At 35.9% G+C, this 21,045-nt stretch overlaps 1 protein-coding gene across 2 annotated transcripts in view; it reads left to right on the top strand.

Moving 5' to 3' along the window:
- Positions 1-21,045, top strand: part of NAV3 (neuron navigator 3) — a gene marked incomplete at both ends in the record, with an annotated part of 256,615 nt that overhangs the window by 104,148 nt on the left and 131,422 nt on the right. For both annotated transcript variants that reach the window (XM_082281105.1, XM_082281104.1), the window contains 2 exons: positions 12,881-12,949; positions 15,658-15,797. In XM_082281105.1, coding sequence (XP_082137231.1) covers positions 12,881-12,949; positions 15,658-15,797 — 209 coding nt within the window. The remainder of the gene's footprint in view (positions 1-12,880; positions 12,950-15,657; positions 15,798-21,045) is intronic.

The following is a 21,045-nucleotide window of genomic DNA, read 5'->3' as shown; positions in this document are numbered from 1 at the left end:
TATATTTTATTGGGGAAGTTAAAAAAAAATGTCAACTGTAGCTCTTCAAAAAGAGTTTTGTCTGTTGCTTTGTTTGGTTTAGTACTTCTTCCATTTTTTATATCCTTGTTTAAAATGTTTTTGTGGACCTACTGAACAACTGTATATCTAGAATGTGGTAAGTCAATGATCTACATTGGATCAAAAGTATCAGACTAATATATTGACATTCTGGTTCTTAAGTCCCTTCATATATAAATTACACTTTCATTTGTATAATAAACATATTTCTTCTTCAATTGACGAAACTTTTAACACTTCAGCCTGATAGAAATCTATGTCTTGGAACTAGAAATATTTTAAAATTATGTTTTGGAGGAACATGTCACTGATAGCATTTTAATTACCTCATTTGATGCAAAAATTAAGATACACTTGTGTTTGGCTGGGGCATTAAAAAGTGAAATACATTTATTTTCTCTGCTACTGAAAATTAATGGTTTTGAATGCTTTCTCTGTGAAGTACAGTATTAACATGCAATCTAGGAAATTATGGTGTGGTCCTAAAAGAGTCTGACCATTCTCAGCATTTTCCAAAGTTGAATTTCTGCTTTATGAAGGATATTTAATACTGTATGAGAGGCAGTAACATCTTGTTATTCAGGAATTAAGTGTTCACAGCTTTAATCAGTGGAATTAAGATCTTTTTGTTCATAATTTAGTGAAAGAACTGAAACATTTCCTGATTTTGTAATTTACCCATGGTGAATCTTTAATTACAAAAAAATTACAGTGTTCCTTTATGCATCATGACTATTGCAAGGGTTTGTCCAAAAACGCCTCGATAAAGCAAGTTTTTTTACTATTTGGGTGACAGTGATTGCACATGGTAGGCAAAGAGGTGATGAATCTTTTATTAAGCTTTCCATTGTAATTCCTCAAGATCTCATGGTCCTTCTGCACTTTTTTTCTCCTCTTCTACTTTGCTATGTTAAAACATGCTTCAGTGTTCAAAGCAATTATTCCATATCCCAGAACCCCCACATTTATGCTTTTGTAGAGTGACATCTAAGGCTGGTTTAAAAAAAATATTACTTCCATCAGTGTGTTTTAGACCTTCCTCTTTAATCTAGGAGTTTAAAATAGTTTAATTATTCGATTAAATTTCTATTCATAGCTATGGTTCAGATGTAAAATATTTCTCTGTAAAAAATTATTAGACCAAGATTGATGCCATCTTTCTTCTTTCTTATCTGTAAACTGAAAGCATGTTTTTTTTCTGCTTGCTTTCACATATACAGAAGTTTGATGCTTGTCACTATAAACTTCTGTATTGCCTGAGGAAATATGTTTTTTTCTATCCATATATTTTTCATTTAAGTTTTTAAGGATAAAGAAAGGTGCCTACTACTAAAAACTTTCTCCTGTATGAGACGTTTCTATCTTTTACTCTAAAGGCATCTATTTAGTATTATGAGCTGCTACCAAAACACAGAGCCCTGGAACTTAGAAACAAACTGAAATACAGTTTCTTTCAATACTAATTTTCTTCTTGGGTTTTTTTTTTTTTTTCAGTTGTCACTGTTTTGAAGTAATATAAAGAAATTAGCATAAAATTATATGTCCTCTTCTAAGAAAAATGACCACACGTGAAAACAAGTTCTCCACAAATAGATAGGCATATTTAAATGTACACTGATGTGAATTCTCTGTGGTGGACTTAGCAACACTTCTTTTCATAACAGTCATGTAATTAAATTATATTTTCCCCACTAAAATAAATAGTTTGAAAAATAATTTAAAAATATTTCCCAAACACTTTTTTAGTTTAAAGGTGCTACTGAGTAAATGAAAGTTTCTTTTTACACAGAAGCCAAAATATAAATCAAAGAAAGAAAAGATGATTTTGGTGAAATTCATCTTTCCTCTTGCCCACTTTTTGCTATCTAAAATGTGGACAGGTAGCTTACATGATTCCCCAAAGTGATTTCTATGATGGCTTTCATGTCAGGTGTGTCTCAGCAATAATTACAGAAGCAACCAACATAACTGAGCTGGCTCATGATTTAGAAGGTCCTGAGGAATTCACATGACTGCTCCATGGGACAGTTGAGACCTTTAGATATATTTGGCAAAAAGTAGCTTCATACAGACACTGAAACCTAGATATTTCATTGAATGGAGAATTTTGGAAAGTGATAAAATCTGAAGTGTATATTAATGTACATCATTCACACTGTCCATATGAAATTATTAACTCAATAGATAATCTAACTGCTATCAATCAATAATGGAGACATTTTACTGTTTTTCTGAAGTGCTGTTGGTAAAACAAGCTATTTTATCCTTTCATAGTGAATGTTAATCTTTAAGGCTATTTATTATTACACATTTATTGTGCAGGTATGCCTTTTTTTATTACTGTGTTGCAGTTATGAATATGTTTTTAAAAATTCTTGATTCTTTCCTTTTTCTAACATTTCTAACATAACTGTGGAAAGGTTTGGTATGTAGAAGCCTTAAGGCAGAAAATCCCTTATGGTGTAGATTTTGGAAAAAATATTTGGCAAATACACATAACAGAGAGTAGCTTCCATTAAATTGACCTGTGGTCTTTTATTACCTAGAAATAGTTCTTTCAGGTTTTCGAAAGGAGCAAGAAAAATTACCTTATTATTACGGCAGAAGCCAGATAATGACTATAGCTGCTAACATGTGAATGGGACATGAATCTTTTTTCAATAATTGCAAAATGCTTCAAACCTAATTTGAGTACCTTTTCAAGGGTATTTTGAAAATCATCTTCTTAAACCACGGGTATTTTATTGTACCGGAAGACTCACATGTATCTACTTTGTTAGACACATGAGAAATAAAGATGTCTTTTTGATGCACTCTGTTTATTTAAGTGCATTTGATATCCATGTGCTTGTATGCGTGAATACATGTAAGCAAAAGCAAAATATATACACTGAAAAAGGTGGGTGCTTTATATTGACTTAGTGCATTTTTTTAGATCTTTAATAATCAATCACATTTCATGTTGTACTTTAAGTATTTGAAACTATGTCTTAGTTTCAATTAATAACTGAGGTTATTTTAGGTTAGAATATTCTGTGAGAAAAGTTATCCTCTTTGTTGCTTCCAGCTAACATATAATAAACATATTGTGTAATTTCAACTTGATTTCCTAAGAGGTAAAAAGCTGTTGTATTTCCTTTATTAAACAAATAACGAGAAAGTGGTGCCCTTCACTTCTTCCAAGAGAAATACAGATTATACATGGGAGAGGGAAATACCTCTGAGAAGTCACACTGAAGATATTCAAATTACAGAGGTTGTAGCATTCAAGCCTTGCTGAAGACCAAGAAAGTTTTGTCTTTGTATGTGCAGAGCTAGCATCTCCTTATTTAAAAGACTGGTCCTGCAGCTGATGGTGACGGTGATGATGATGATGGTGATGATGATGAAGATGATACTCATCCTCATTTGCAGATTATGATGTCCTCAGTAATGATCAGTCTGTGATTATTACTGTGTCCGAATCCATTCCGTGTGCCACTAAAGACAAGCTACTTTATACAGTGTTTGAGCCCTTTGTCAACAAAACTGAAACAGACACCAAATTATATTAGGACTCTACAGGCTTCATACAGAGGTTGCTTTGCTAAGGCAAGAGGCCCCAGGGGAAGGTTATAATCAGAATATCGCAAGACTGGCAGATTAGGTTTGTGCAGAAATGGGGAATTCAGGAGACTAATTCAGGAGTCTAGTTGTCCTTGGGTGACTAGGAGGCAATACAGACCAGGAATGTAATTAAACCAATTTCTGGAGGAACCTCTCTTCCCTAAGTGCAAAGTTTGCATGGGAGGATAATGAATCTTCTTTCACAGGCTCCTTACAAGGTTATGCATAACTGGTCAGTGTGGCAATACTCTAACATTCCTATTCCCATGTAATCTGTGACCAGCATCAGAATTGTGAAAACTATGCACACAGAAGGCAAGCAAGATTCTTCTTTTGAAAGAGTATCATTAGCCTGTCTAATCCTACAGCCAACAGCAACATTTCAAATTAAATGTAAAAAGAATGAAGGAAGTTGATTCATGGTAAGTGAAATTGCCTTGTAAAAAGCATACTTTCTTTATGGATGATCATAGTTTTGTACCAGTAATAATAAAAACTTTGAAATTATTAGACCATTAGTGAAAAAATCTGTGGCAAATAATTAATGGTAACCAAAGACAAAGAATAGTTTTAGATGTGATTTCTGATTTCTTTTTACCCTAAAATTTCCTATATTCTTCCATGACTAACTGTGGGAATTGAATACTTTGAAATCTGAAGTTGGCACTTCACTCTTTCCTTATGACTTTTTTGCAGCTCTGAGATTTATTTTAAAAAATACAGTGCTGGTGGCCTTATTTATATCTGTCAGTACAGATAGATGACAACAATGGCTACATTATATCTTTATGCTTCGCTTTGCTAGTGGATTCCATTATCAGAGCAATACATCTGTGGTGATGATCTTTCAACCACCCAGATACTAAGAGAAAACACATGTGGATGAAAGAAGTTCTGTCTCATTTACAGATTAGACAGTAACTGGTTTCAGTAAGCTGTCAGAAAAATTCCCCTAGACAGACAAACTATTTTATCACGTACAGGAATGATGAGCTCAGCTTGAGGTCCAGATGTATTTTGTTAAATTTGTTATATTAAAAGTGCACCCTGGTTTTTGTGGGCATATAAACAAAGTTAGGTAGCTGATTTCTATAGGGAGTTGCATATATAACTACTGCAAGGAAGAGGGTTTCATGTTGCCTGCTGCTCAGAAGTACTAGGGAAGAAATTAAGCATATTGGACACAGAGCTTGTGCTGTGTGAAATACAGTAATGAAAATGTAGTTGTAATGGTTATGAATTGAAATAGATCCATGTCAGAATAGTAGCAATCTGCATAGCAATCTTGATTACATCACTCTGTTTAGAAAAAGGCCGTCATTTAAATATTCTCAAGGTTTAAAATATGGTTGCAGCAGTCGACATCAAGTGCATGGCACTGACATAGGCTAGAAACTGGAAGGTGTACATAGTTGTGTGTCTTCCTTGGTTAACAGATAGGAAAGTGATGGAACAAGTCCCTTTGCTGTCCTTAGCTCTTGCCATTGCTAGTCGCTTGGTTTTGGTGAAGGGAAATGGGTAGGTAGTTCCTGCTTTTTCCACTACAGAATCATTATCAAATCACTGAAGAGAAGAAAAATTAGGAAAATATTTGTTTCTTCTTTCTGTTCTCTGTTTACTATTAAGGGTCTAAGCAAACAAAGCACTATTCATCTAATCTATGTATTTTCATGTGTCTGGGAGATAATGCAGAATGAGTTGCTTAATGTAATTGTTCCAGGATCTGCAGGAAGCTGACCTTCAAATGGCCCTTAGATATTTAGTTTTATTTTAACCTTTTATTTTACCTTGCACGTCAGCTTTGTCCCCATTTTGTTCTACTCCCCAAAGATACAATCATTATAGTCCTCAAGGTTCCCAATGATAGGAACATCAGAAACAAAGTTTTTGTCATATTTGTCCCAAAGTTAAAGTAAATAAAGAATTTAGTATGTCTCAGTGGCAAATGACTAACCTGCCTAATAACCTTCACACAGAAAAGACAGAACAAAGCAGTAGTAAGAATGTATTTCTCATATACTTCTTCCCTGTAACCCATCCTCTCTAAGAAGTTATCTAACATTTCTTAAGCTTCAAATAATGGGAGAAAGGGTGTTTCAAGGTGACATTCAGGTTAATTAAAATTTTAAAAAATTAAATTATAAAGTATTTTTAGTCTCTCAATAGGATTTCAGATTTTTTTTAAACTGTTCATCCCCCATTTGACCATTTCACTACCAATCCTTCATAAACTGCTTGTATGTTTTACCTTCTTACATGCTTCTGTGGGCTGGATCCTTGAAACTTGTCCTTTGCTGATTGGTATCTCCCCTTGTTTGTTACACACCATTTTATCTCCTTGCAAAGTATCTACCGTATGTCTGAACATTTTCTTTAGGAACCTGTGACATGTAGTTACACTGATTTCTTCTGTTTATGAATTACCTCTGCTCAAGAACGATATTTTTCCCTGCCTCCTCTTTTGTTTGAAGTTCAAAATGCAACTGTCATCTTTTCACATTATCTGTTCTTGCAGTTTTCCAAAGAGTGTTTTAAATCAGTTTAATGGCAATTTTCATTTTGTACATTTCAAATATTCTCATAGTCTGGCCTGTGTCACCCGTGCCACTCTTTACTTTTATATGTCAGTTTTGATGCACTTTGGCCATTTCACTGTTGCTAATCCAGATCATGTAGAATTTAATGGGGAGTGTTCCATTCATCCTTGTAGCACTTAAATACAATCTTTTATATATTCCCTTTTGAAGGAATAGAAGATTTATAATGAAGTTATTTTCCCTTAAGACATTCTTTGCTGTTCTACCCTCACTCTCTACTGAGATTCATTAGTTCTTCTCATTCTCTGAAAATGAAATCTGATGCAATTGTCCATATATTTATTACTTTCCCAGACCTGTCACCTATTTAATTCTGATGTCTTGTGAACACTGGAGATTGCCTATAATTATTTGTATATGGCAAATAAAATTCCAACATGTGTAAAATGCAAGGGTAGCTATATTAAATTAGTGCAATCTTCTTTTTTTTTTTCTTTTTTTTTTTTTTGTTGTTGTTGTTGTTGTTGTTGTTGTTGTTGTTGTATGAGTCCATTTTTACCTATTAGGAAGTTAAATGTTTCTTTTTGTTCCTATATATTCTTTAATAAATTCCTTTATACCAATGTGTGGCCCAGTCTTTTCCTTGTATTCTTAGATTTATTTAAGTCATAGTTTTATATTTGTACTGCTACTTTCTTTGCTTCTGTCAGTCCTTTTTATCAACTGTTATCTCTTACTATTTTCACAGACTGTGCAACAAATTTGATAGTCTACATATTGTGGTTTTGCAGGTGTCAGTTAATGAAATAACATTACAATTAGAAGCTGTGGAGGCAATTACTTTCTCTCTTCATTTACCAAAAAAACTCCAAAATCAAAATCCGTATAAATTCTAAAGAAGCATAGCCAGTGCTGTTTGGCAATCATTGTCTGTGGAAAATAGATTAAAATAGAAGTGGAAAAAAAAAAAAGATTTTTTTATATTTAAAATTCACCAGACTTGCAGGAATTTATTTGTGTTTTGAAAATACTTAAGGGAAAATAGCTGAAATACTGGTAGAATCTTTTGTATTTTGTATTTTCTTTATATTACAAAGCTCTTTACCATTTTAAAGTCAATGGGGAGACCAAACAAAATGCTTACAAATGTATTTTACTACTGTCAGTAGAGACAGTTAACCATGTGATAATTTTTTGACTGACACAGGTTTACATCCCAGCCATACATTAGGATGTGTTATGAATGTGGATTTTCTGGAAATCTATGCAAAGATTCAAGAGATAATTAGCATAGATTTGAAGAAGTAAGAGCATCAGCATTTCTGTCACCTGCATTTCCATTCCCTCTAGGAAAAAACTTTATTACAGTTTTATTGTATCAAACTGAAGCTGAATGGTGGCATATGATTCTGTGCAGATACTCTGATATAATTTTGTTCAAGTATAAGATCACAAATGGTATGGAGATAAGGTCATAAAAGGGTACAGTCGGTCCCTAAGGGCCTAATCCTAGTTCTGGCAGCACGCTGTTATCCACTTGTCCAATTTGTTCAGAGAAAAATAGTAAGGTTTAAAAGACAGCATTTTAGGTGTGACACAGGTTAGGCTAAGCACAGTAGCTAAGTAGCACAGTGTCCTAAACTGCAACACACAGTTATTGCTAGACATCCATTTTGTTTCTTTAATGTTGTGATTCCTGTACTCCTTCATTAAATTCTACAAAATACCTATACTACAATACGGGGACCAAAGCAGGAAAGCTATGGTCACTGTGGCAGACGACTCATTCTTATTACAAGTCTCTGTATTCTGCAAGAACATAAATATTGATACAAAACTGGGTTATCTGCATTTTGCTTTATGAGTTGTGAACAATAGGAAAACATTGAAAACATAGTTTTACTTGTACCTCCAAGCATGAATCATTTGGAGACAGACTGCTTGAATAAGATGCCAGAAGTTCAAAGAGCGGAAAGGAGAAATGTCCTACTAATTTAGAACAGATGACAGGGTATGAGCTAGGACTGCCTGAGCCATAGACATTTCCTCTTGTGAATGAAAAAATGAATGTGTGTTCATGTGTCAGATATACACAGATAAAATACCTCTGTCTATAAAGTACACATTCATATATAACATTTATATAAATGTTAAATGTTAATTTATTTACAAATTAATAAATACATATAGATATAGATAAATGTAGATATATAGATGCATATATGTAGATATAGCCATATATTAATTCACCAAGACTGGGCTAACAAGGGAAAAGAAATGTCTGCAAAATATTGTTTGTACAGAAATTCAATTTTTTGGTTTCTTCCTCAGTGTTCCTTGCCTATATATTTGGGGAATCAGGGATCTTCTACCTGCCCAAACTGTTTTATATGGTGAGGAGCCTGGAAACTTTTGTTTCCTGTGGCATCTTTCCAGGCACACTTGGAATTTGGACAGGTAGACCTTAGAATATTATCTCTTGTGCTTTTCAACCGGTAGGATGATGAGCTTCCAAGTAGCTTATTAAAAAAAATAAAATACAATAAAAAAGGAAAAAATGGTGCACAGTGCAACTGAGACCTTTTGGGGAAAATTTTACATTGAAAAAGCATTCTTTTTAAACTAGGCTTTTTTCAGAGAATCATTCTAATACAAAAGTCTTGAGCAGCTCTGGAGTGCATTCACACTAGAGATTAAATGTACTTTATAAGATCAACAGCGTATTAAAATTCAAGTATGCTAGTAAGGAAGAAAGACTTTGATTGTATACTACAAACCCCTTTGCCTTTTTCTAATTTTAACATAGTGCATAGCTGGCATTTTAGAACCACCATGTGACTCTTAACATTATAGGAAAATGACAGTGTGATGTAACATGAACCTTTTGATCCTTTGGAAGACTTAATAAAAAGTAGATGATATTCAGGGTGTCACTGCATGGGTTACTTTTTGAAGAAGGAGGTTAAAATATTTTTAGCTTGATTCATGTTCTTTTCAGGTTTATCGAAGCTTCATCCTTCAGCTTTATGTGTTAACCCACTTTCAAGGACCTGCTTTTTTTCTGACATACTGTATGGCAACAAGACAGACTTTCTGGTAGTTTAGTCCATTGTCAAACAATCTGTTGCCTTCCTTCTTCGTAGAATCATAGAATGATTTAGGTTGGAAAAGACCTGTAAGTTCATGAAGTCCAATTGCTAGGACCCAGCGCCACCAAGTCCACTACTAAAACCTGTCCCTAAGTGCCACATAAAGTCATTTTGTATTGTAGCTTATATTAATTTCCTAGTTTCCTCGACACCTTGTAGGACCATTTTGTAACCGTGTCCTCCCTGCAAATGAATGACCTCTATCAGTTCCCCATCCTGATGGAACATGGTGGATAGGTCCCCAATGCAGCTGACTGTGCTGCACAGCCATGTGGCACTGTGCAGAGTCCTGGTTCCTGCAACCAGTCAGCACAATACAGACGTTCATACAGGTGTTCTCCATCAGCACCTCGGGGTCAGCAACATCACTGTCCTTTCTTCTCAATGCTACCTCAGCTACCTCCGTGCTAGACTGCCTTTCTGGACAGTCTCAGGATGTTTATTCCATTTTCTCACAGCAAAAGAAATTTCCCAGTTGTCACCATTTCATATCTGCTGTGTTGACTAGTGTTTCCCTTGTTTGTAAGACAAAATATTGATGACTTCCACCTGTAAGACAGAGTTCAGATTATTTCTAGGGATTGGTATCAGATGTCTATATGCCATTTTACCTGTTTTGGACAGGATTTATTTCACTTCTGCTGTGTGTTATTTGGAAGAGGAGAGCTAAGCACGATGCGTGGTCCTCTGTACATGGTGTAGATGATTGCCAATATGAGTATCATGACAGTGGAAAGGGTTCTGGTAGCAGACCGCTGAGAACCAGAGGCTTTCAAAATCCCCTTTACCAGCCCTCTGACAAGTAAAACCTTCCTCATCCTGAATGCTGTAGCATTAAAATGATACTGTCTGATCTGTTCAAATCCATTTACTGCTTTATTGAAGACACATACGTACAATATCATGGTGTGGATTTGTAAGCATTAAAAATAACTGTTTTAAGTGAAAAGGGTTTATTTTCCTGACTGACAGATACTACCCACAGACAATTATCTGGCAGGACAGAGGGCAGTAGGTAAATATTTGTTTATACATTTAGAAGAACGGCTAGACTAAATGAACAGTGTTGCAGTTCACGTCTGGAAAAGTGAGGCCAGCAACTGGGAAATGCATCCATGCAAAGCTTTCATGGGCCCAGGACGTCCAGAGTTAATTGAGAAGGAAAACCTAAAGTCATTAGGAACTTGATGCATCTGCTTTAAATTATCTTTTTGCCTTTCTTTTGTCACATTACTTTGGAAAATAAATTTATTCAGTCTCAGTGGAAATCATGCTTTACAAATCGTGTATTACTGACATTGATACTTTCATCAATGCCTTTCAAGCCTGTCTGGAAAGTTTGATGTCAGTCTATAGGCTGATGTTTCATGAATTTGCTGGTGGGTGGAGTCCCAACTAACAGGCAAAGAAGGAAAGCATTCTAGCAAGCATCATCAGATAGGTATTTATGTATTTATTGCTATTTAAAGTCTGTGGGCTAGCTTATCAACACTGAGATTAAGGGTTCTGATCTTTCCATTTACTCTGGAATGTGTTGTTTGAGGTAGAAATGCTGTGATACACTAAGGCTCTGCATCCTATTCACTCTGCTTTCCCATCTTATTTTCTGTGTTGATTGTACTGTGTATCATTCCACCTTTTACAGCATAAATGCACTAAGGTTTTATCTGACATGCAATTTTTCTCACAAATGTCTTATTTTAGTCAACTCAGATAACCAGCTATTCATTTGTAGATTCCTTCATTTTAAGTATGTTGGAAAAAGAAGATGAGAGAAAGATCTTATCTCAAAAGATGGACTATTATGCCAGGCACAAATGTAGCAAATTCAGTAAAACAACCTATGTCACATTTGCATTGTAAGTCCAGACATTATTAAGAAATATAGCTGCAAGTGAAATATAATACAATGTACTAAAAACTAGATAGATCAAAATACATAAAGTGAAATTATTATAAAATTATTTTGATATTATTATAAGTAATTATAATATCCACAGAAGCTATGGTCATATAAAAAAAGCAATTTGTCAGCATTACTCTGAAGATATATGTCAGAGAATTGAATGCTGCTTTTACATATTGAATGATTCCTTTTTGCCCATTAAAGACTGAAGTACTCTCCTTTTTTTTATATTCATCATGTGCAAATGTGCCATTTTTAATTGGCAGGAACAGAGGCAGCTCTGAGCCCTTTGCTGGGGTTTAATTTGTTAAAGTAGCAATAATCCCACATCCCATTCCAGTCTCACGTTGTCCCTTGGTTTGTGCTTTCTTCTTGCCCCTTTTCAGCAGTGCAGTGCTAAGAAAGGGAAGACTTTTCTTACCTGACAGCTTCTCCCATCTGGTTTACACTCATGCTGGCTGCTTCAGTGGACTGGCAGAAATTGCTTAACACTGTTCTGGTAGACTCAACACCAGCAGGTGCTTTGAATATGTGCTGCCAGTCTGTAAAGCTGGGACTAGAGCCCTGTGGTTTCTGCTGCTACTCAGAAGAATTTCTGGAAGATTCAGAACTTTGAGAAACAAAAGAAATCTGTGACTATCAGAGTTTCTGCTTACTCAGTTGTCCATGATTTCCTTAATAATTCAAGGAGTTTGATGTTGTGATTGCACCTGGCTTAGGCACCTGTCTACAGGTTTAGACTGTGTGGATCCCAAAGGATGCACCTGTTTATGGAAACTGAAATTACCTATCAGAAAGCTGTACCTTGGCCATATATTTTACATATCCCCTATGCAAATGTCTAAAAGATTAGAGGAAATAATTTGCTGTCTAGTAATGCCAGGTTGCTGGGTGTCAAAAGGAACACACAGTTTTCAGCCCTATAGTATAGCATGTCTTCTGTTGCAGAAATGCTACATGGATGCCTTAATAGACAAAGGTGCATTTTCCTGTGGAATTTCACAGTGAGTCTAAGCACATGCCAGGGCTTTCTTAATGCAGCCTCTGATACATTGCCTGGGTCACCACATATGTGACCTGTGCTGTAACAATAAAAAAATTTGTGACAGGGTGCTTCTTCCATATAGCTCTACTGTCAGGAGAGTCACCTTGCTTTAACAGGAATTTTTCTGAATCCACGTTGAATTTGGTATAGCAGATCTGTTCCTAACAGCCCTACTGTGAATACAGTCAGGTTGCTGGAGAGACCAGTAGGTGTGTATTTGTGCTTAGTGCTTTTCATGGGGGAAAAAAAAAAAGGGCACAATGTTTTAAAGTAAATTCTGTGTGAATTGAGCTATACTTCAGGAATTCAGTGGAAATTTGCTCGCTTTTTCTATTCATAAGATAATTTCTAGCAAATGAGACATTTTATAACAGTATCCATTGTTTCATAATCTGTTCATTGCATCTCTCATAAAAATATGCATGTTTACATTGTTTCATATTGTTGCCAGTTAATTTGTGTTTTCTATCCATGTTCGATTTGCATTCATTAACTCATAGTTTGCTGGTAAGTGTATTCTTTCTATACATATTCAAAGAAATTCTTTAATTCAATTTCTCTGTTTCTTCTCATACAGTCTCACAGCCAGATATGCAACTCAGTCTAATCACAGTGGAATTGCAACCAGTCAAAAAAAGGCTTCTAGGTCAGTTAAATATCTCTAATTTATTGCTTGTTAGTGATACTCAAGCAAGTATATGCCCATTGATATTTTATCCTTTGGACTTAAGCAGACACTAAACAATGTGTAATTTTTTTATGTGTGCAAGCTTTGCGATGGTGAGCTTTGCCACAGAAAAGCCTTGTATTAATTGGCTTTTGGCCAGTTGGCTGATTTGTACCATATATTAGCAATATTTCTGGTTGTTATGTATCCTGCATCTTTGTATTCTGCATGTAAAATATTGGATGTGAAGGATTAGTTGGTGATTTTAGTGCTCTGTTCTTTCTGGCTCAATTCCTGACTTTAGTCATGAGTGAAAAGAAGTTTGGGAGTCCACCTCAGTTCCCACTAGATGTTTTGCAAATATAACAAACCAACCTGAAAGTTTGAGTTCACAGAGTTGAGTTAATGCAGAAGCAAAATAGAGCAGAAAAAAAGAATGACTTCCAAGACTTCTGCTCCATCAAGAGTAGCCTGCACACAGTCCCCATGAATGAGAGGCTTTGTTTTCGCAATGAATTTGACAGAGCTGTGTGTAGGAGCTGACTTGTTTCAGATTTTGTCAGTATTTTTAGTCTGTCATTTCCATGAGCACTAAAATCTACAAGCCAGATTGTAGAAAAAAGAAGCTGAGGTCTAAAGCTTACTCTTTTTTCTAGCTTTTTTTTTTTTTTTTTTTTTTTGGGGGGGGGGGAATAATCAACATGTTCATTAATTATACCCTTGCTGTACAGTTCATTGGTGAGACCAATGAACTCTAAATTGCATCATCTACAATAAAGATTGCGTTTTGCAGTACGGAACACTAACACGATGAGAGTTGCTGGTGATAGCTCGAAAGGAGCTACACCACGGTCCGGTTGCTTCGCACCTGCATTTATAGGTCTTTGTTTTCCTTATTGCTGATGCTCCTGTCTTGTCCACATTCAACATGTCAAGGTTAACAGTCTTATTGTCTAATACTTTAAATCTGTGGCAGTGTTTCCGAAGCCTGTTCAGAGGTATGTGACTTGTCCCTTATTTGTTATACTCTTCTTTGCATTTCCTTAGCTGCTTAACATGATTCTGCAAGAGCAATTTAAAACCTGAATTCAATTAAAAAAGTCAGCAAATGAAGTAAACTGGAAAGTGTGTAGAGAAAATGACCTCATGCATAATGTGCTCATTGTGGCAAGTTCTTGAATTCTGGCATGCAGAATATATGCAGAACTATTTTGTATTTTAACAGAACAGATGAGTTTCTAGTGTTGCACATGCCTTTTCATTGTTTTTGTCATTACCTCTGACAAATGATCTCAGGGCTCTTACTGCCTGTCAAATTAGGGTAATGAGAAGGAGAAAATGGATTTTTAAGTTTGTTTGAGTGCATTCTTCAGGGAACAGAAGATCACTGAAATTCATGGGTCACGGTGAAGGTTAGCATGCGTACAGCTGCAGAGCAGAGACAGTCTGCTCTGGGCTCGGCGCAGAGACTAGCAGCGCAGGCTGGCGGCCAGAATGAGACATAAAAATAATTAGTGGATTAGTTCTCTGAGGTTTAAACTGGTAAAGAAAGAGAATATGGATCTGTTTACATATGTTTGCAAATGAAAATAAAATTATTTGAACATTTCTGTTATGCCAGTATGTTAAACAAACAAAAAAAACTTTGGAAGAAATCAGCTGGTTTTTACTTCTTTGTAATGTGATTTTGTTCCTTCCTTCTGATGCTGCTCTTTCATAATAAAGTGAAACTAACAGAATTTGATAACTCTGGTATAATTTGCACTGCCATTATTCAAATCATTCCAATAAGCAAGAAACAGAATAGAGATGCTCCTCTCCTATGGCAAAAGTCTATGACTGATTTGAGCAGTTAATTTTGTCTAAGAAATAACAGAACTGGAAAGGATTGGGGGTGCCCACAAAGGTGCTTCGGAAAGTTTGAAGTAGGCATGTAATTAAGGTATTTTACAACATAAAAGAGATTAAAAAAGATGCAGGCTTACACATGCCAGAAACAACAAGAATCTACATTTTTTTCCTTAGCATAGCCACACAGTAAGGTTCAGATGGTGGCAGCAGATACTAAGAAATGCGCTGTATAGTCTACATTATGTACTTCCATCTAAAAGGTATAAATGCATCTGTATCACCTAGATAAAAATAAGTATTTTCAATATTTTTCATTTAAAATAGTAAGGTGGAAGTATTTTAGGCAATAGCCTTCTGAAAAATAACTGAAGAAGATAACTAAAAAGACAGCTTTTATGCTAAACACAGCTGTGAAACATTTATTAGAGATACAAAATATTTCTCAACTATGTATTGCTGTGCTTTCTAATCTATCTTTTTAATACTTGCTCTCCAAAAGTGACAGATTTTAATAAAGATTGATATTGCACTTTAATATTTGTTAGGGTGAATCTGTTTTAGCAATGTTAACGGCAAATGCAAAGCATCTTCTTATATGTCTTGTGACTCTAGAAAGTATCTTTTTCCCTTTTGTGTGCGTAAGGATAAGCTTTTATTTTCATTTGTGGAGTCTTAACTAATTTGAATCTTCCTGCTCGTTGTTGCTTACGATTCATTGGGTTTAATTGGTCTAAAACTGTGATCTGATATTTGCATACTGTCTCCACTATATGTTTCATTTCATAAAATGAACTGATTTCTCACTGATTCCTCACTAAGTTTTTTCACCATTCCAGGCTTCCAGGACCCTCAAGGGTGCCAGCTGCAGGCAGCAGTACCAAGGTCCAGGGAGCTTCCAATTTAAATCGGAGAAGTCAGAGCTTTAACAGCATTGACAAAAACAAGCCTCCACAATATGCAAATGGAAATGAAAAAGGTAAGGGATTAAGGTTACTAAGTTTACTCTTCATAACACACAAGAAGGGTAAAAAAGACATCCACAAGGGTCAAAGAAGTGAATGTAGTATTTAGACTTGGTAATGAAGACCTATGGAAATTGGGGTCTGAATTAGGACTTGTGGTTCAGTTGGGATTTAAGTTCAGATGTGAACACTTTCAAGATGTCATAATTATATTGTATTCATCTTTGATGGAAGTATCACAGGGTGACTTTTACAAAGTAAAAGTTAATCCATATCGGATACCTATAATCTTATTCCAAGTTCAAATCTATTCTTACCCAAAGGAATACTGCCATCATTTTCAGGGGACTTTGCATCTTAGCCTCTAATGGAGAAGAATCATAATATTATATTTGCACCAAAATGTTACATGTATCTATTCTTTCAGAATCTTACCTAGTGTGTGTATAATACTGAACAAAGTGTTGAAAATTAAGTCAAGTGAAATGAAATTTTGCAGGGATTTGGAGCAGCCATTAACAACAATGAACTGAGTACCCTGGGTCCTTTTGTTTCCCTCACCCTGACTCTATTTTTCTGGAAAATGTGCCTCTTCAGGCTTTATCTCAAAAAGAATAATGCAAAAATGCAGCTTTCTGAGTTGTGTAACTAATCCATCCCCTTCCTCCCCTTCTTTCTCCCTTTGTGTAATGAACAGCATTTTATTCATATCTCTGGGTTAGAATCCAGTTGAAAATGATACAATATACATAGTACCCGGTTGCATCCTTGGGGTCTGTGGGAGGAACAAGTATGCAGTGAATGTTCTTCATCCAAGCAACAGGCAGCTATCCAGATTTTTTTTACAAAATTCTGATGAACACGCTTTGCCCCTAGCTGTATCTGAAGATATAAAACCATCCTTTCAATAGTTATTTCTTTATTTTTACTATCAGGATTGAATGTTTCACATAGTTCTATAGTGGGTTTTATTTTACCAAGGACTTGTTTGTGTCAAGACGTCCAGGCTAAAACTAGAAAGAGATCAGAGGGAAAACTGAGCACACACTGTATAGTTCACAAATACAATAGTGAAGTAGATGTGGCTGCTTGAGTGAAGGTATGTACAGCAGTTTAGGTTTTAGAATTGCTTCGTAATGTTGACATGTTTGTTACTGAAATATGTGAGAATGAAATGATTCAAGGTGAGACGTGCTTGTAGATACTGATATTCTTAGCTCATTACTTGGAAACTGTCTTTTGACTGCTAAGGTTTGCATTGCGTTTTACATTTATGTGACTTTTTGCATGATGTATTTCTTTACTTCCCCATTTCTTTACAGCAGAGAATGAGAACCTTGATGAGGTTTTTAGTGAAGTCATCACTTGCAAGAGGATAAGGGGGTGGCTTTTTTTGTAAAGTCAATTAATTTTACAGAAAATATAAGATGTAATGTTGCATATCTACAGACTATTCTATTTGAGATGTTTCCATCTGTTTTTTTTTTTTTTCCTATCAAAACAGCAGAATGGATGAAAAAACATTAATTTGCATGATAATCAAAGATAAATACAAGTTTGTTTTAGGGTATAAAGCAGAAGTTCATTAGAGAAAATTACTTTTGTAAGTGCAAGGATAGCAAAGTGATAATCTTTCATGATATCCTAAAAGAACACAAGAGCCTATGTTTGAGTACACTGTGCTGCTACTTTACCTAAAGAGAAAATCAACTGTACCTTGCTATATTTTAAATTTAGTCATTATAGTGACTAATTTTTGAATATTAAAATGATATTTCCAGGTACTTTTTTGATATTTTTAAAAGTATTTTAGGATGTTCTGTAACCTGAGATTTTTGAAGAATTTGTTTAGAAACAAACTTCAACCCTTACTATAGCAATAATAAAAACCCCCTCTTTTTAAAAAATAGTGTCATCATACAGTAACAAACTGATTTTTCCTTACAGTGCTGCACAAGTAATAGACCTTATATGTCAATTTTTGCTTCTGATGCAGATGCTTGGAGCAAGATAACTTTAACAGCTTTTTTTTTTAATAGATGCACAGTCTATATGCCCTAATACCTGAGACAAAAAAATTACTTGTGCTAGGTAAATAGCTGTTAGATGTTGGGACCTCCAAACCTTTTCAAGGTCAGACCACTGTTACATTTTTTTCTGTTGTACACCTTCTTGTATGTGCTATAAGGAGACCTCAGAAAACATATACAGTATAAGATTTTTTTTAAAATCCAGTTATAGGTAGTACTTGTAATCCATTCCTGCATAACACGGTCACTCAGTCACAGTGGGGAATGGATATGTAGTCACAGAGTTAAAGGAGACCTGAAGGTCATCCAAAAGAAGATGTGAAATCAGTCTCTTATTTAGTATTCCATTATTTAGTCTTTCTTTGATATGATCTCCTTTGAACATTGCTTAGGGAGTAGTTCAACACAGTCAGAAACCTGGCTCCCCTGAGCAAATGCAGGTTTGCTCTTTGCGAAGCAGAGCCCAGTTTCCACCGACTGACGCGGTCCATTGTGTGACACAGGTGTATAGTGACAATTGTGTATAGCTCTGGTTAAGTCAGAAACACAGAATGCACCAAAACATTAAACAAGCCATTAGCTGAAACTTGTTTGTGGAGCTTTAGTGAGATTGTTTTTTATTTTTGCTGGACTTTGCAGCTCACTGCTCGATTTCAAAGAACATGCCTGCTTTTCAGACATCAGATTTATCTGCCTCTGACTTAATAACATAAAGATAGAAATAAAACTAGGAAAATTAAACTATTTAAATGAAGTTATTATTCAGATTGCTATTAGGTGGTGGAAAAGCAGCACATTTTGAGTACAGCAAAGATATAATGTTCTAATTCATGCCACATTTTTAAAACAAATCTTTAGCCCTTAGATCTGAGAAACAGTGTATTTGAACACTGGTAAAGGTCTCTATGTCATGGGGTTTTATTGTCAGCTTTTCAATATAATTTAATGATGTAAAATGGTGTTTGTGTTTTCTCCAAACTCAGTTTTAACAGTATTTCGTTATTTTGCCCATTCTAACTCTGAGAAACTCTGTCCTGGAACTCTATTGTGTGATGATGCAAATTGTTGCTCATCTCTGGCCAGTATGTACATCTATAATTAGTTTGTATATGTTTCTTTTGGTGCCACTATTTTTCCAGGTGTCCTCTTGTGCTGCTAAGGGGTAGCTACATTCTCATGGAAGGCTAGAAAGGGAGAGTTGAACAAGCGGAATTCTTTTAATCTCACTAGATAGACCTCCCATTCCTTCAAATATCCTTATAGCAGCCCCTTGCAACTTTTCCATTTTCTACTAACCTTTTTTATTGTGAGTGACTAAAATTGGATGATCTGCCTGCCTGAATATTTAGATTATTATACCTAACTTTGCTGCAGTGGAGGAGCTGTTGTTACAGAGGTTGTCTTCTCCAGCAGCACAGCACACAGTAAAGGCCGCAGAAGACAAAGGAGGTTGATTATGTACTGGGCCCAAGTTCAACTCTTCACATGTCCTTTATTTGTTCAACAGCCTATGAAAAGTGGATTTGAAAATGTCCATTTGATCATCGTGGTCTTGCTGGGTTCTGGTAGGAATTTCCCTTTTTGCGCTGAAACCTGGGGATGTTTCTGCTGTGCTTTTACAGTGGAGGTTGAGCTCTGAAGCACTGACTTCTCAAGCAGAATGCAAAACCGTTTTCACCAGAAGCTGACTGTGCATCTCAGGAATAAGGGGTTAAGCCTGAAATAGAAGACTGACTTCTTGTAAAATTTAGTTTACAGAAATAAGAAATCCTTGTCATAGGTTGGGTTCACTCTGTCTCAAAATCACCACAAGGTGGGGACAGGTTTCATGTAATGAACAGCTAAAGCCAAGCCCAACTGAACATGCAGAAAGCAGTTAATTGTGTGCAGCTTCAAGTAATTCATTTGTGCTGGAAGTGAGGGGGAAATAGATCTTTTAATTCCGTATTTTTAAACATACAGACAGGTTGTCAATATTTCTTGAGAGCATGCAGTTCACATTCCTTGCAGAAACATTAAGGACGCCCTTTTAATTGAAAATTAATGGCAAGCTAAAGTTCTCTGTAATTTTTTGTTGCTGTTTATGGTTTGTGACATAGGGATCAAACAAATACCAGTGGGTCCGGGAACCTGTATTTTTTTGCTATATATGTAGCAGAACAAGCTGTTGATGAAACAGTAAATACTCTTCTTTTTACATTTTTCCCCTTAATGAGTTTAGTATTATACAGCTGGAAATATGGCAAGGCAGGCATTCTTCTTTTTAATCAGAACACTTCTTGGGGTTTTTTTGTTTGTTTGTTTGTTTGTTTGTTTTTGTAGTTAAACTAATAGCCTGAAGCCATAAATATGTAACAAAACTAATAAAACAGAATGTAGTGGCATCCCACTGTTCACAGATTGTTACATGTACTCTGCATTAGCATTGCATATTCTTATGGTGAATTGTTCTTCTGCAAAATTATTGGTTTAGCTTAAGATCCCAATCCTCCTGTGTATTTAGGGCTAGCTTAATGCAAGACAAGATGTGTGCAAGTGCACACCCACTTCTGAGCTATCAGCCCTGTGGCTGATTCCTGGTATAAATTAAGAAAGCCTGAGGGCTGCAGTAATTTCCAACAGCTGTGGTTGGCCCCAGGCTTTCTTACAGCATCTGAGGCTCACTAGACAAGAGCAGGGGCCCAGCCATAATTCCTGCCTTGGTCCCAAGGGATCAGCTATGCAGCTGCCCACCAAAGGTGCTCTGTGCTGCAACCTGGAGCCTGGGGAATATTCTGTAACTTCACCTGTCACAAAAAATACTCTGAAGCAAGCCTCACCAGTGAATGTTTTCTTGCTTAGAACAGGACTCAGTAGAGCTGCTTGAAACCTTTTGTGAAGGTGGAATGAGCTCATTTACAGAATGACAGAATGGGTCAGGTTGGAAGGGACCACAGTGGGTCATCTGGTGCAACCCCGCTGCTCAAGCAGGGTCATCTCACAACACATTGAACATGGTTGCATCCAGATGGTTTTTGAATATCTCGAGTGAGGGAGACTTCATAAACTCTCTGGGCAATCTGTTCCAGTGCTCAGTCACCCACACAGTAAAGAAGTTCTTCCACATATTTGGGTGGAACTTCGCATGCATCAGGGTCTGCCTGTTGTGTCTTGTCCAATTGCTGGCACCACTGAGGAAAGCCTGACTTGATACCCTCCTTCCAGATACTTGTATACATTGATGAGGTCCCCT

Source organism: Coloeus monedula (assembly GCF_965178545.1).
Source record: "Coloeus monedula genome assembly, chromosome: 4".
Classification (NCBI taxonomy): Eukaryota; Metazoa; Chordata; class Aves; order Passeriformes; family Corvidae; genus Coloeus; species Coloeus monedula.
Note: the sequence above shows the minus strand (reverse complement) of the source record. Positions and strands in the feature narration are given on the sequence as shown.